Source organism: Pinus tabuliformis, chromosome 1_1 (assembly GCF_031772625.1).
Source record: "Pinus tabuliformis cultivar Carrire ecotype Pingquan chromosome 1_1, CPIR1, whole genome shotgun sequence".
Lineage (NCBI taxonomy): Eukaryota > Viridiplantae > Streptophyta > Pinopsida > Pinales > Pinaceae > Pinus > Pinus tabuliformis.
In genome coordinates this window covers 144,650,549-144,667,940 of record NC_142297.1, presented here as the reverse complement: position 1 = coordinate 144,667,940, position 17,392 = coordinate 144,650,549, and the positions used below count along the sequence as shown (strand labels likewise).

The following is a 17,392-nucleotide window of genomic DNA, read 5'->3' as shown; positions in this document are numbered from 1 at the left end:
AACTTGTTAATGTAAAGAACAAGTAGGATATAGTAAACCAGAAAATGTAGTAGGGGTTTCTTATGTCTTAGATTTAGGAATTTTCACACACACACCATTGGAAAGCTCTTTCAGAGCTCTTTCCAATAGAGAGGTTCTGATGTAGGCTTTGAGCCCATCTGCTACCTATAATATGGTTGCAAACTCTCTTCCACTCTTTGCTTCTTGACTCGTCTTCTTGTCCCTGGAATCCTGAACTTTGAACCACCATAGGACCATCATTTTATGGCTTCTCAAGTAATCTTACTACTATGATGATTCTCTACAAGTATCCTGCATCTACCATAGGATTCTTCCTAGACTCCCAAACATGCTAATACGGTTGACATCAATGCAAACAAAATAATAGCCACTATCCATCCAGACAATGCTAATTGTCCAACAATATGGAGGCTATCATATACAATTGTGTGATGCATGTGTAGATGGAAAGGAGGACTTGTCGATGTGTATGATAGCTTGTTCTCGATATTTGATGGCATGAACATCCTTAGTTGGGAGTGATTTATAGCTAACAAGAGTTGGTGGGAAGGAATTTCTTATGGTTTTCCTACCTAGGGTTTGAGAGTATGACACTTACCACCTAGTGCTAAGTTGTGGTATGTATTTGTACATCATCTTATTCATATATAACAATTGTTCTTATTGTCCAAATTTGTGTACTTCAAGACTTGATTTTCATTAGATGTTATCTTTATGATCGAGTAATTTCTAGCATGGGCTATGGATGTTGATTTGGCATATCATTGAGAATAATCTGTAAATTGATTTGACAAACATATAAAAATTAAAAGGGAAAAATTAGTCCTATTATAAATTTTCTACTAATTTATTTTCAAATATGTTGTATGTTTGGGAACTATGACTTAAACGCTAAAGAATTGTTGCTTTTAATACACTTGTTTGGCGTTTATTTTCTTGGGATGCCTTATTTTTTTTATTGAGGAGAAGAAAATAATTTTTTTTAGTAACTTAATCTGTTATATTTAACCATAAGGTGTAATTTTCTAGGAAATAGAGCTTAGAAATCTAAAGATCGTGAAGTTTCTAGTTTTGCAATAAAAGTGCTAAGCCAAAAATTTTACACTTCATCCTCTCAATTTCTCTTTGCTTCTTCTTTTAGTTTTTTTATTTATAGGTTAGGGGCCCGAGTTTTTGTATTATTTCCTTCTTTGACAAGGCAATTTTTGGTTGCAAATGATTCCTCTATTTGATTGTTAGATGTCTACTGAGAAATATTATATGGCATGCATATACGTAGATACCTTAGTGTTGAATGGTGTTACTAGTCGATATTTTATCATTGTATTTATTTTCATCCATCTCAATGCTTTCAGAGTGGAAAAAAAAGGATGAATTAGCTCACAAGACCATTTTTATCGTGTTTGGAAAAACAAGGTGTGGAACCTTCTGGGAGCATTTTGAGGCATTAAATAACATCTTTTGGGGGTCAAAATTTGTTTCTTTATCTCCACACCTAATTTTTCCTTTTCTACACATAAACACCTTTTCAACGGAACAAGAATCACATCAATTGGAGTTAGTATGTGAAATTTATGTTGGTGAGAAGTTTACCTTCTTGTTTTCACCACCATAATTTGAGAGGATGCCACATTGGCCCCCACTATTCATGAAAAAGAGGCTAGCCATGTGATTATGAATAATAAGGCTCTAGAAGAGTCTATATTCTGGTTAATATTTTAGGTAGTCAAACCCAACCACTAGTAGGTTATCTGACTATGTTATAACAGGACGACCAGGAGGAAAACGGGTTCCATTATTTCAAGTGTATTTGTTCCAAAGCTAAGAAAAAATTAGGCAAGAGGTATAGGAGATAGAGCACACAGAGAGAATTATGCACTATAGTATCCCATGGACCACATGTAATACTTCTTTGTACTCACAACCATTTTCTATTCATAGAAAGAGAGTATAGTAGCCTCACCTTCCAGCTAGGTTTTTCTCCCGAAAGGGTTTCCGAGGTCATATATTGTGTCAAATGTGTTTGTGACAATTTATTGGTTCTCTATTTTGTACATAATTTTAATTCACATGCATACATTATTGACAATAATCTACAAACCTATACATCTATAAGGAAATAAAATTGTAATAGTGTAGGATTTTAGATTTTGAATCTAATTTCATCAGATCTGTTGTGACAAACTATCGAGTGGAATATCCACAACATTTTAAAAATTAGTTACATCCTCTCATACATAGGTGTCACATTTTCTACTAGATCACGTTGTTCATGTGCCTCTTTCCACCATGCATGCTTTCTTCATTTTCTCTTAGCATTATAAATTCCTTGACGTTTTAGGTTTTCATTGAAGAGAATTTGGAGTCCTGTTTGAAACTGTTTTAATTACATTTTAGGATAAGTATCACAACCCATCTTAAGGAGATTCACAGAAGAATCTTAGATTAATCAAATTTGTAAATAAATAATATATAATTCATAATGTTAAGGGTGTCATGCCGGCTTAAAAGAGAGTTAAATAAAAAAGTAATTAGTTTGGAAATTAGAAAATGTAATGATAATTAATCTATCTCATGTAATGAGTTTTTATTTTGATTGGGAGACGCTGGGTTCAGCCACTAGGGTTCTGACCACAACCTCAGATAGCGCAGACTGCACAGACCAGGCAACCATCACGGGCCTGACCTCTAGCTCTGTTTCGACTGAGCAGTACAGGGTATAATCGTAGGGCATATGGAATCCCCCCAGGGGGGGCGTCAATGCCCTCCCCCAAAGCAAACACCTCGTAGCCAGGGCCTGAAAGGACGATTGTGTTTGGTTCTGTGGATAAGGAAGCGATTAACAAGGAGATGCCACAGCGCTACAGGCATAATGAGATAGGCAGTCAGGTGGATAAGACAGGCGTCACGCCCGGAAGAAAGGACAAACCAGAGGAAGGATCGAAGATCTCTTCGAATACCTGCAAACCAATAGTAGCCCAACGACCCAGAATAGACCTGTCGGGACAGAAGATTGACGAGCGAATCTAATACATGAGGGATCATGCCCTCATCGGGAAATTTATAGGGTTCTAGCTGACAGAAAAATCCCTTTATGGATGGATTGCAGCTAAGTGGAAACCCAAAGGAGACGTAACACTGCAGTTAGGACCGAAAGGGTTCTTTACTGTGTTTTTCTTTTGCCTTGAAGACAAATACAAAATCCCGGGCGAAGGGCCATATTTTTTCAACTCAGTTGGTTTGTATCTAAGGGAATGGATAGCAAGATTTAACCCGGACAAGGAAGACCTCACTTGGGCTCCAGTCTGGATCAGAATGTATTCACTTCCAGATGAATACTAGGATGAAGATATTCTCAAAGACATTGGAAATGGAATAGGGGAATACATAAAAGCGGTGGAAGAAACAAAACTATGTAGATACACATCCTACGCCCGCATCTGCGTCTTTATGCGCCTGGACAAAGCCCTGTCAGACTCGGTAAGTCTCTCTCACTGCGACAATGAATGGATTCAACCCTTGGATTATGAACATGTCCCTTTTCGTTGCCGAAAATGCCATGCTCTCAGGCATTTATTTAGGGATTGTCCCCTAAATGCCAAAGCTAATGCTCCTGAACCCTCAAACTCCTTGACCCATGATGGCTTCACCAAAGCACCCAGCTGCAAATGAGCGCACAAAAAACCTTCAACCGGAAAAAAGCCCCAGCAAGACAATGCCCCTGGCCTTGCTACAAGGAATAGCTTTAAAATTCTAGCTCAGACCTCGGAAGAGCAAATCCCGTTCTCCAATCCTCATCCTTCGGCCTCCCCTTCTAAACATCAAACCCCTAAAGTTGCTAAGGTGAGCCCCAAGGACGGATGAAAGGAACCTGCAGAAAAAGATAATGAAATGGATGTGGATGGAACTCCAGATCCCCCCCAAAGCTTAGACATTTCTACAGAAGGAAATAGCCAGGTGAAACAGATGGATGAAGAACCAGAAAGTATAGATCTGCAAGGACTAGATATTTTAGAACTAGAGTTAGCATGCAAAAAGAACGACTACGACAGTATCCCAGAGCTTCAACTCAACAAACTGGAAGTGGTCATCTCAAGGGCTTATCAGTAGCAACAGCTAGACATCCAGCCAGGAAGTCATTGGGATGGAGGCCTTCCCCCAAAAGACTCCAAAAAGAGGTGAAGAAGGACGGATCTCCAACGAACAATAGCAGTAGGGAAAATCCTGGTGGACTCAGGAAGGTATGCAAAATTGACGAAGTACTACAAACCCTCTATTAATAGTGAATCATGAAGCTCATTTCATGGAACTTAAGGGGGCTCAACAACCCAGGGAAACTCAGAATGCTAAAAACTATGATAAAAATGGAAAAGCCACAACTATGCTTTCTTCAGGAAACCAAGTGTAACAGCTCAACACTAGGCAGCATCCTCTCTAAAGCATGGCCAGGTTGTCAATCGGTGGCAGTGGATGCATCTGGAGCTTCAGGGGGGCTTGCTATTGCATGGAACACGCAAGCGCTTACTCTCTCAGACTTCCACGCTTCTCATCACCTCATTCAGGCTGCCTTCCACATTTTAGGCACCAATATACATGGAAACCTCTCAAATGTCTATTTCCCGCAGGAAGCAGGAAACAAAATAGCTCTTCTCAACACTATAGAAGCTCTGAATAACAATAGATTGCATCCTCTATGGATTATTGGAGGGGATTTTAACATGATCACCAAGTTGGAGGAAAAGCTTGGGGGAAGAACCAGATTGGAACAGGAAAACACCCACTTTAAAGACTTCATCCAGAATACCTCTCTAATAGACTTGCAATTTTGTAATGGCACTTACACTTGGAGCAATCGCAGAGCAGGAAAGCATCAAATCGCTTCCACACTGGACCGATTTCTTATATCAGATAATTCAGTTCACTTAGGAGGAGACATAACTACTGCCATACTACCCCACTCAGGCTCGGATCACTGGCCAGTTGCCCTCCAGTGGCAATGACCAGGCAACTCCACCAGAAGGCCCTTTCGCTTCGAAGAGTTCTGGCTCACCCATCCAACTTTCAAAGACTTTGTTAAAACAACTTGGACAACCTTCACTCTGCCAGAAGGCTCCAAGATGTTCCAGTTCCAATAGAAACTCAAATATTTAAAATACCATCTAAAGCGTTGGAACAATGAGACGTTTGGAAACATCTTTAAGGCGCAACATGACTTAAATAAGGAAATGGCGGATCTCCAGCAAAAAATAAGCACAGGGGGTCACACAGAGGGGACCCTGGAGCAAGAACAGCGCATCCACAATCAGCTGGAGGAGAGGAGAAGGCAGGAGGAGATATTTTGGAAGCAAAAGTCCAGGATCAGATGGCTGAAAGAGGGCGAACGAAACACCAAATTCTTCCACCGAACCACTGTTCAATGAAGAATGCACAACAACATCCCCTTCATTCAAAGGCAAGGGGGGCAAGAGTAGAACATCATGAATAAATTGAGGAGGAGTTCCTAAATCACTTCAAGCAAGTTCATCTAGAGCCTAATGCAGACAGGCGACCTGCGATAGAAATAATAACACATAATTTGCCAAAGTTAATCATGGAGGAATACAATGAACTTCTCCTTCATCCTATACTAACTCAGGAGGTGGACACAGCCATGTCCCAGCTCAAGGAGGGCAAAGCCCCTAGCCCGGACGGATTCACCACAACTTTCTTTCACACTTTCTGGGAGCTGATAAAATTGGAGGTCTGGCAAGTTGTAGAGGAGTCGAGAGCTCTTCATTGGCTGCTTCCCTCTCTCAACTCAACTTTCATTGCCCTTATACCAAAGGAGGCGGAATCCATCACCTCGGACAAATTCAGGCCGATTGCTCTTTGCAACTTCATATATAAAGTTATCTCCAAAGTTATCGCCAACAGGTTAAAGCCCCTCTTGCCACTGCTCATATCTCCAGAACAATCTGGATATGTAGAAGGGAGACAGATCATTGATGGCATTATCCTCTCGCATGAGATCATACACTCCCTCAAGTAGTCCAATCAGTCAGGTATGATTCTAAAGCTTGATCTTTCTAAGGCTTTTGATAAGCTGAGTTGGACTTACATTCAACAAATGCTAATTGCCTTTGGATTCTCTCCCATGTGGATCTATTGGATCATGAGTCTTATCTCCTCCTTCTTCTCCATTCTCGTGAACGGAATCCCTTCACGACCCTTCAGACCCTCCCAAGGAATCAGGCAAGGTGACCCTCTCTCCCCCTTCCTCTTTGTTTTAATGGCTGAAGGCCTGGGTCGTCACATCAAACAAGCCCTCCTCTCTCAACAGCTCAAAGGTCTATCCATTCACCACTCCCCAGCTATATCTCATCAACAGTTTGTTGATGACACCATGCTCTTTGGCTACCCATCTGTCCAGGAAGCCTCCTGCTTTAAGGCCCTGCTCAATGACTTCTCTGAGGCCTCAGGAACCAGCATCAATAACTCCAAGTCGCAGATCTTTTTCTTTCACACCCCTCCTGTCGTTAAGACTGTTGTTGCTCGAATTTTGGGATTCCCCATTGCCACTCTCCCTTCTAAATACCTTGGAGCTCCCCTTTCTGCTTCAGCCATCAAGCATTCCTCCTGGCGTACTCTCATTGAGAAGCTCGAATCTCGCCTCAACCTATGGACGCACAGAACATTGAACTTGGCCAATCGTGTAGTGCTCATAAAGTCAGTTCTTCAGGCAATGCCACTCTACTTATTCTCAATCCTAGCGGCGCCAAAATGGGTTCTAAAAAGAATTCGGGATCTTCAGCGAGGATTCCTTTGGGGAAATACAGCTACAAATCGCAAATGGGCCCTGGTAAAATGGACCACTGTATGCACGCCCAAAGAAAAAGGGGGCATCGGCCTGAGAGATCCCACACACAGCAACGCCATCATGAGTGCAAAAATTTGGTGGCAATGGCTCTCTAACCCAGAAAAACCATGGGCCACCATTTGGACGGCCAAATACGCCAATCACAGACCCCAGGAGGAGCTCATCAGGTTCACTCCCAATGTCAAAGGCTCGCTAATTTGGAACGCGGCCAAACAACACTTCTAGTTGATACAGCAGCATAGTTTTTGGGAAGTAAGAAATGGAAGAACAGCACGATTCTGGACAGATGCCTGGAACCAAATGCCACAGCTTAGTAGCATTCTTAACCCACTTCCCAACTCCATTGGAGAGGAATAGCAACAAGAAAAGATCCGGCAATACTGGACTCAGGAGACAGAGCAAGGCTTCAGGAAGTGGAAACAGGGTAACCAGTTCATCAGAAATGAAAATCACCAAATCATTGAGGATCTGGAAAGGGAGCTACGCAAAAGGAGCATCAGACATGCCGAAGGCAGAGACATTTTACGATGGGGGTACCAGCCTAAAGGCGCCTTCACCACATCTGAGGCTTACAAAATTATGTGCAATAACCCTACTCCCCCTAACCCAAGGTGGAGTAAAATCTGGGGGTTAGGTTCTTGGCCTAAAGTCTCCTACATCCTTTGGTTAGTAGGACATCAGAGAATCCTCGCCTCGGATAAACTTAGACGTAGAAATTTTCATGGCCCCTCTATTTGTGTTAATTGCAAGTCCCATGAGGAAACTCTCCAACACCTCCTGGACTCTTGCCCCTTAGCCAATCAGTTATGGGAAAATGCAAGATTCAGATGTCAAAGAAGATGTAGACTTGAGGAAGACATAATAAAATCATTTACAAAAGTGAAATTCTCAACCATTTATGGAACATAATCCCCGGGCTCCTCCTATGGAACATATGGAAGGAAAGGAACAAACGCATATTCAAAGATCAATGCTGCCTGATAGATAGTATCTGGAGCAGGCTTTGTGGGAATCTCAAAGAGACGTGATGCTCCGCTCATGGACTGAGGAGGACTTTCCGACTCTAGACAATGAGAAAGCCATCTTGGAAAACTGGCAAATGCATCTTCCTCGGGAATCTCACAATAAAGGCCCTCCTAAAAGCAGCAACCTAAAAAAGGTCTCCTGGACTGCCCCTCCAAAGCATACCTTCAAGCTCAACTTTGATGGCACCTCAAACGGCAATCCTGGAATTGCAGGCTTTGGCGGAATTTTAAGGAATCATGAAGGCACTCCCCTGCTGCTCTACTATGGAAACATTGGGTGGGACACTAATAACTCGGCTGAGTTAGAGGGACTATGGCAAGGTCTCCTGGACTGCCCCTCCAAAGCATACCTTCAAGCTCAACTTTGATGGCACCTCAAACGGCAATCCTGGAATTGCAGGCTTTGGCAGAATTTTAAGGAATCATGAAGGCACTCCCCTGCTGCTCTACTATGGAAACATTGGGTGGGACACTAATAACTCGGCTGAGTTAGAGGGACTATGGCAAGGTCTCCTTCTCTCATGGAAACACAACTTCCAACCCCTGGAGGTGGAAGGAGACTCCCAGATCCTTATCAATATGGCCAAGCATATCCTAAACAGATCTCATGCAAGGAAAATAGCCACCAATTGGAGGCTTGAAGCAAGACTGGAAGCCATAGAGCAAGAGCTCCATAGTAACAGGGCCATCACCTTCAATCACATAAAGAGGGAAGGCAACAAGGTCGCTGACCTTCTGGCCAATATAGGGGTGGAAAATGAGAATACTCTACTCACAGGAACTCTGGATATTATATCGAATCATGATCAGGCACAAGAATGCACTCGTCTGGTCCAAAACGATGCTGCTCCCCCAGATGCGGGTGATTAAAGGGATGGGACGCGCGATTAAAGGCGGCCACCTGCCAGCCATGCGCAGCAGCGAGGATCCCACATGGGAGCAGGCCTGTTATCAGCCGCGCGGGAGTGGGTTGTTTGGCATACACCAGGGGAGCTTTAATGCTCCGTCCACCTCTGTACGCAAGCCAGGGTCCGGCTCCTTGGCTCCCATGAAGGTTGCAGTAATGGCGGGCGGGCTTCGAGGCGCAGGCAGGTATGATAAATACAGTTGTGGGTTGGGCTTCACTGCGCATACTTACGGTCTGTTCATTGTTCAAACTCAGGGTATGTTTATGCAACCTCTGGAGCTGCGAGCAGCTCCAAGTGGCTGCCTTTCCGTCTGGGCTAACCCCCCGCCTGTTCGTGGTCTCCCCGGGACTGTTTTGGTTCTCAATTTCGCTCTCTACATTTGGGCCCTGCAATCATGGTTCGGCCTCGACAGTGAATGCTCAGCCGTCGAGGCACCTCCCGTGGAGGATCTTCGCGCCCTCCTGTAGATGAAATTTCTCCCCATTGCTGCCATTGCCAATGCCATCGCACCCTTGAAGCTAACCCCCTTCAGTCCAGTCAATTCCTGGATTCTAGCGCTCCTGATTCCGCTTCCTCACCTGCCTTCGGCTCTGCCATTTTCAATTTCAACAGTTCTTTGAACTGTCCCCGGATCAGCGCCCATGTGTCGGTTCTCTTCATCGAAGAGTCCCCTGATGGCAGCGATACTAAAGACAGTCGGGGGAAGCAGCCAGCTGACGGCTCAGCGAAAGCCATGAAGACGCCCTCTGCAGATCCTGTGAATGTCTCAAAAAGCCCTCTGGCTCAGGAGGCGATGACCAGCCAAAAAGAAGATGTCAATATGGAGACCGCTCCAACTGCAGCGGAGGTGGCGGAATACGGGTGGTGCAGGGTGGTGGAGGAGGAACCTGAAGAATAGATGCGCCTTCGTTCCAGGTCTCTGTGGCACTTCTGTGAGGGCATTCGGCCTCTCTTGTTGTTTTTTATTATGTTTTGGATATATGTTACTGTCTCTGTGCCAATGCTGATGGAAAATTGTCAATGTTTGGGTTTTGGAATCTTTTTTCTGTGGATGGGAAGTGTTTGTCTCCCCTGCGCGGGATTAGTCTGTTGCTCCACTGGCGCCCCTGCGAGGGTTGGTTTAATTTTTGGTCTGGTTAAGTCCTCGGACAATGCAGTCTCAGCTGTTCCAGACTGCCATTACTTCCAGGCAGCTGGTTCTTTCTGTTTTGTAGTGATGTAACTATTTTCTGTTTCTGTATATAATAGAATAGTTTTAACGAGAAAAAAAAAATCTATCTCATATAATAGTAATTAAAAAAGATAATAAAAAATGTGAAACAAATTAGATAATAATTAAAAGAATTAAATAATGTTATCAATAGAATAATAACAGTTGAATATTATAATATTAACTATATAAATGATTATAATGATAATGATTACTAATTATTATGACAATTATAATAATTAATCATTATAATGATTATAATAGTTAAGTATTATAAAGATCATAAGAATTAATCATTATAATGATTAATACTAATCATTATGAAGAGTAAGAATGTGAAGAATAAAATTAATCATTAAAAAATAAAACAATACTATAAATAGAATAATAATGGTTCATACAGATGATTATAATATTAATTATTATAATGATTATAATAGCTAATTATTCTTAGGATTCTAATAATTAATCATTATAATGAATATAATAGTTAATTGTTATAATACCATACTCATCATTATGAAAAATAAGATTATATAATGTTTAAAATATTGAAATAAAATAATAATTGTGGTATTGGAAATTAATGAAAGTAAAAGGGTGTATTGGAGGAAATAAAAATTCAGGTAATGTGAAATAGTTTAATCAAAGTTAGAATGATATAATTAAAATAAATTAATAATGTATTAATGAAAATAATGTGATATTAATCTATTTAAAGTAATTAAATTAGATGAGAAATCATATAGCTAATTGAAGTAAATTAAATTTGATTAGTGATCATGAGGTTAATAATGGGGGACGTCTTACTAAGTTACCACCCATCTTCACTATTAAAGTTGTTAGGGTTTTCTTTATCTCTAAGGTCTCCCTAAATTTTCTTTTGGAATAATGATCAATAGAGGTGATAACTTTGGAATTTTCTAGGAAAATGTGGTTCTTGGTTATTTTTTAGTGTTCAGCTAATGCAGATTTCTTATATCTATCATGAATGATATCAACACCATGTTCTTAAGCCTAGTATGGATCGAGCCAACATTTTCTCCGTTGTAAACTTTTAGACATCCACAAGGAATCCAATAAACACCTTTGTTTCTTTAAGGATCAACTTGGTCTTTAGAGTGGTCCAACATTTATTGTAAGGTGTTAGGAGGAGAGAAGGAAACTGTAATTTGATTTTTGTTAAGGATGTTGCCTATCTTATGAGTATCCCCTTTGATATATGGAAGCTTGATAGTTTTAATGAAATCATTATGATTTCTTATTAGCTTATTGTTATCCAGAGGATTTTTGATAAAAAAATTAATAATATTTTCATTGTATCCATGGTCCTTGAATACCTATGTAATATGTTCAATTTCAATTTTTAAGTGATCATTGTCACATATTCTTCTAGATCTAATAGAAAGGGTGATTATAATGCCAATTTTTTTGAGGGGTGGTGGTGAGAGTTCTCTTGAACATATTTATTTGTGTGGGTTTTCTTTAGATAAACTTTATGAGCTAACCTGCCATCTTTCCTTATGGATAGAAGAATGTCAAGGAATGGTAGTTCTTCATTTTCTTCTAATTCTATGGTAAATTTAATGTTTTCCATTTGGTTATTGATGTGATCCAAGAATTTTGAAAGTTTTTGTCTGCCATGAAACCAAATGAAATGAGTGTCATCCACAAATCTTTTCCATTGTACTTGCTTTCAAGGGAAATATTTTATGGATTTCTCTTCAAAATATTCTATAAAAATATTTGCAACCACTAGGGAGAGCAGAAATCCCATAGCAATTCCTTCTATTTGCTCATAAATGTCACCTCTATAACTGAAAAGTTGACTTAAAGAATACTTTTACAACCTTAGCTGTTTCCTCATAGAGGGAAATATTTTATGGGTTTCCTCTTCAATGAAAATATTTTCAACAATTGGGGAGAGAGGAAATCCCATAGCAATTCCTTCTATTTGCTCATAAATGTCACCTCTATAACTGAAATAAGTTGACCTCAAGAAAAATTTTACAAGCTTAGTTGTTTCCTCATCAGTTAGATTTTTTATGACTTTATGGTTCTTCCACGGAACCCTAATATATAATTGAGTTACATTAAAGCTAATAAAAAAGTCAGATTCTTTTAAAAAAATAAATTTTAAATTAGATATGAAATGAGCAGAGTTTTTGATGAATGATTGGGTTTTTACAACAAGGCACTTGAGTTTTCAGCTAGAAATTTAACCATATGAGGGAGACTCAATAGTATTCACAATAGACCTCAAAAGACAGCCTTATTTGTGAGCCTTGGAAGCTCATATACGCAATGTAATATAAGGGATTTTTGGAATAATCTTTATTTTTATGTTATCATCCAAAGAAGAGTTTTGAATGGTTTTTGCAATATCCTTCATCACCTTATTGCTCGGATCTTTGGAATTTTTTTTTATAGTTCCCACTTGCACTTAGATGCTCCATCATTTTTTTTATAGTTGTCATCAGTATTTATGACAACTGTGGAGTTTCCTTTGTCGGCCCTCAGTATGATTATTTCTTTGTTCCTTTTGAGTTCGCTAAGAGCAGTCACTTCATTTTTATTTAAGTTTATTTTTGGTGGTTTAGTTTTTCGTAGCACAAGAGCGCAATATTTTCTAATCTTTTCAATTGTAGCTTCATGAAGAACGGTGGTGATTGCATATTCTACCGAGAAAATTGTCTTCGTGTGGGAGTCTCTCAGGAGAAACAACGAAGTTTAAATCTTTATTTAATACATTACGGTCTGCAATACTAAGTTCATAAGTCAAAATATTGATGACAGTTGTTCTGTCATTGCAAGGAGGAGGTACAGATTTACTTTTTAGGGTTTCAAGCTTCTTGGTTTGTAGTTTAGTTGCCTCATCAAAACGTTTGTTGGTTTTTAATATGATGCACGTTAAAATTTTCATCCATATCTCGTATCTTATGGAGTTAGCCAATTTAATAGGTAATTTTAAACATTTGTGAGAAACCAGATTTAATTTATATCTCGCAGATTGGATAGATCTTTTAATTATTAACTTGCTAGCATTTGTAAAAATATTTATGAATTTACCTTTGTTGAATATTTATGAATTTACCTTTGTTGAGTTTGTGTTTTACTTGTGCAAAGTATAATGTTTTTTTTTTTTTTCTGTAAATTGGGAGTTACTATTCACATTAAACACAGAAAAATATAGCTACAAAAAGGCCATCGAAGAAGCGGTCCAAAGACCAGCAAAACACTAGATCAATCCCACACCGAGGGAAAAAGGAAACAAGACCGATAGCAAGGGCAGAATTCCAACTGCAGGCTCAACGCAACAAAAACCCTGATGAGCAGGCCAAAACAAGATAAAAGCAAGCTTCATGAAGAACGGTGGTGATTGCATATTCTACCGAGAAAATTGTCTTCGTGTGGGAGTCTCTCAGGAGAAACAACGAAGTTTAAATCTTTATTTAATACATTACGGTCTGCAATACTAAGTTCATAAGTCAAAATATTGATGACAGTTGTTCTGTCATTGCAAGGAGGAGGTACAGATTTACTTTTTAGGGTTTCAAGCTTCTTGGTTTGTAGTTTAGTTGCCTCATCAAAACGTTTGTTGGTTTTTAATATGATGCACGTTAAAATTTTCATCCATATCTCGTATCTTATGGAGTTAGCCAATTTAATAGGTAATTTTAAACATTTGTGAGAAACCAGATTTAATTTATATCTCGCAGATTGGATAGATCTTTTAATTATTAACTTGCTAGCATTTGTAAAAATATTTATGAATTTACCTTTGTTGAATATTTATGAATTTACCTTTGTTGAGTTTGTGTTTTACTTGTGCAAAGTATAATGTTTTTTTTTTTTTCTGTAAATTGGGAGTTACTATTCACATTAAACACAGAAAAATATAGCTACAAAAAGGCCATCGAAGAAGCGGTCCAAAGACTAGCAAAACACTAGATCAATCCCACACCGAGGGAAAAAGGAAACAAGACCGATAGCAAGGGCAGAATTCCAACTGCAGGCTCAACGCAACAAAAACCCTGATGAGCAGGCCAAAACAAGATAAAAGCAAAAAATTACAAACCCGGAGGAGCGGGCATATCATCATCATCATTGAAAAAGTCATCAATATTCGGTTGTTCTCGGGTACCATTGGCTTCGGGGTGATATACCTGATGTGACGAGCAACATTTCTGGCTTGAAGCTCCGCCTTGGTAATAGGGTGATGGGAGGGGTTCTCCCACTGGGCAGTTTGGCTGCAACAAATAGGAGGAGGGGGAGGATGCCTGTGATGAGGGGTGATGAGAGGTGCTTAAGCTCAAAGGGAATGGGGGAAATTCACAAACAAAGTGCCTGAAAGGGAAGGCCGCAGAACCTGCGCCGAGAGGTTCTGTAAGAGGCGACAACGAAACTCAATAGCGAAATGAGGAAAAAGAGTTGGGTGGGGGTTAGTTATGGATACATGCGAGCGCGGGCTAACAGCGGGCGGGAAGCGAAGACGCATGCCAATCGATTTAATGAGATCAGGTGGAGAAAAATTGCAGGGCAGGGGAACGGGGCAAGGAGATCTGATCCAGGATCGACTTGTGCTCGAAGAACGAGATAAATCTTCAAATGAGTACTCTGTCATAATGGATAGGCTAATTGGGAGGCTGCGGTATGACACCTGCCTTGTGCAGGTCATTGATATTGATTATGGTACACACCTCCTTGATTTTGGGTGAATCGAAAGAATTCCACTCCAGAGACATGAGCCAATCCTGGGTTGTTACCCCCTGGTTGGCTAGGTAGTCGGCCATGTTGTTGGCCTTTCGTCTGACTGCTTGAAACAAAACGCCTTTTGCTTCTTTTATGATGTTGTTAATTCGTTGAAGAATATGGTTGAGATGCCATCCAGTAGAGACTTTAGCCACGCTTCGGCCTTGCTGCAGTTTTCGGCAAGCTTGGGTAGCAACATTGGAGTCTCCCTCGACCAGAAGGGGCCAATAGTTGTTTTGCTTGGTAATGACAAGACCCGTGGCCAGTGCTTGGAGCTCAGCTACATTGTTGGTGGTATGGCCTAAATTACCATAGTAAATCCATAGGATGGATCCCATAGAATTGCGAAAAACACCTCCAAAGCTTGCTAAGCCAGGGTTGTTTTTGGACGCCCCATCATAATTAAACTTGAGGAAAGGTTGTTCATTCCAGATAGTCAAAAATGAGGGATTGATCGAAAAAAACTGGGAAGAAGAAGCATTGCGGTGATGAGAAGATCGAGAAGATTAAGGATCCTGCATTTAGCTGCGGTTGGAGGGTGGCGGGAGTCCAGAAGCTTAGCATTGGAAGCAGATTCTCACATCATTGTCTTGATATTGTGAATGATATGCTCCTCCTTGGAGGCTGCATTCCTGAAGGTTCAAGAATTGCGCTCCTTCTAGAGAGCCCAACAAATAATACCCGGGAGAAGGTTCCAGGCCAAATTGATAAGAGGTTGGCTAGAGAAGGCTTGGCGCCAATTTTCCAGGGTGTTGTGAATGGAATCAAGGGAGCGGTCACAGGTCTCAAAGACTAACAGGAACCAAGACCAGATGTTGGCAGCAAAAGGGCAGGTGTTGAGGAGGTGGTTGGTCGTTTCTTAGTCAAAGAAGAAAAGACGAAAAACAGAGGGGCCATTGAAACCTTTCTTTTGAAGATTTTCCCAAGTTAGAATTTTCCTGTGCGTGATCAGCCAAAGAAAGAGACTGATCTTCAGCCATTACTTCCTACTCCATAGTTTTTTCCATTTGTTGTCCGCTTGAGTAGAGGTCGGATTTTTCAAAAGGTTGTAAGCTTCTTTGATGTTGAAAGTTCCTTCCAGTTTGGAGCCCCATCTCAGAATGTCTGGACCGTCCATCCTTTGAATCTACCTATTGATGAGCTCCTTATTAAGGGAGTTTATAGGCTGATGGAGATGGATTGGAAGATAGTCTGTGAGGTTCTTCCAGTCCCTCCAATCAGAAGTTTCAGTATTTTTCCAATAATCTTTTACTTTTCTTTTATTTTTCTCATCCAGGTATTCTTTAACAGGCCTGTAAATCTCTTTATCCAGGCTAGGGCATTGCTCCCACACATCCTCCCAAAATAAAGCATGCTGACCATTGCCAATCTCCCAGAAACTGTGCTCTTGAATCAACAATGTATTTTCCTAGGCCTTATTCCATAGTGGAGAACCTTTAAGATTGCCTGAGAGCCTTAAGAGAGAGGCCCAAGGAGTCATGGGGGCATATTTTGCCTTCCATAGCATGGCCCAATTAGTGGTAGGATTTTTAATCCATCGCCACCAAGTCTTAGCACCCATGGCCCTACCAAGGAGATCAGGGTCTCTAAGGCCAAGACCACCATCATGCTTGGGAGAGCACACTTTGTCCCAGGCCACCAGAGCCCACTTGCCATTGATGGCTTTGCCTCTCCAAAGGAAATCCCTTTGGATGGTTTTGATTTGGCTTGAGATAGACCTTGGAGCTGCAATAGCCGAGAAAAGGTAAAGGGGCATGGCTTGAAGGACAGAACGGACAAGGATTAATCTTCCCGCCAGATTGAGTGCCCTGAAAGTCCAATTAGAAATTTTCTTCTTGAGCTTGGAGATAAGAGGTTCCCAGTTCGAATAGGTAAGAGGTTTATCAGTGAGGGGAACACCCAGATATTTAGAAGGAAAGAGACTTTTCTGGAAACCCAGGATTCGAGCAATATGAGTTTGAATAACTATTGGGGTGTTGAGGAAGAAGATTTTTGATTTAGCCTTATTCACATCCAGACCAGAGGCAAGGGAGAAGTCGTTTAGGATTCTTTTGAAAGCAAGGGCTTCCTTAACCGAGGGGCATCCCATGAGGAGGGTATCATCCACGAATTGCTGGTGGGTTGAGGGGGGGAGCCGGGGATATAGCTGGAGACCTGAGATGAGACTGTTGGCCGAGGCTGCCGAAATAGATCTGCCTAACCCCTCCGCCAAAATAATAAAGAGGAAAGGAGAAAGAGGATCACCTTGTCTGATGCCTCTCGAGGGATTGATGATCGAGGTGGGAGATCCATTAAGCAGGATTGAGAAGAAGGCACCGGAAACCAGGGCCATGATCCAAGTGATGATCTCTTTGTTGAACCCAAAAGCAACTAGCATGTGTCGGATATAGTTCCAGTTGATCTTGTCAAAGGCTTTAGACATATCCAACTGGATCAACATCCCTGGTTTTCCTTGGTTTTTTAGCGTGTGAATGATTTCCTGAGATAGAATGATGTTGTCCATGATTTGCCTACCTTCCACATATCCTGTTTGGTTTGCAGAAATCAGGAGTGGCAAAAGAGGCTTTAAACGATTGGCCAGAATTTTGGATATGATCTTGTAGATGACATTGCAGAGGGC

General features: G+C 40.9%; 1 protein-coding gene across 1 annotated transcript; it reads left to right on the top strand.

Moving 5' to 3' along the window:
* The first annotated feature begins 4,385 nt into the window (after positions 1-4,385).
* Positions 4,386-5,021, top strand: LOC149212043 (uncharacterized). Its single transcript, XM_089388545.1, has one exon. It carries the CDS (start codon positions 4,386-4,388, stop codon positions 5,019-5,021), a length of 636 nt encoding a protein of 211 aa, XP_089244671.1.
* Positions 5,022-17,392: the final 12,371 nt, after the last annotated feature.

Bases quoted from the DNA above. Each gene is read 5' to 3' on its own strand.
- LOC149212043 (XM_089388545.1), top strand. From the start codon at position 4,386: ATGGAAAAGCCACAACTATGCTTTCTTCAGGAAACCAAGTGTAACAGC.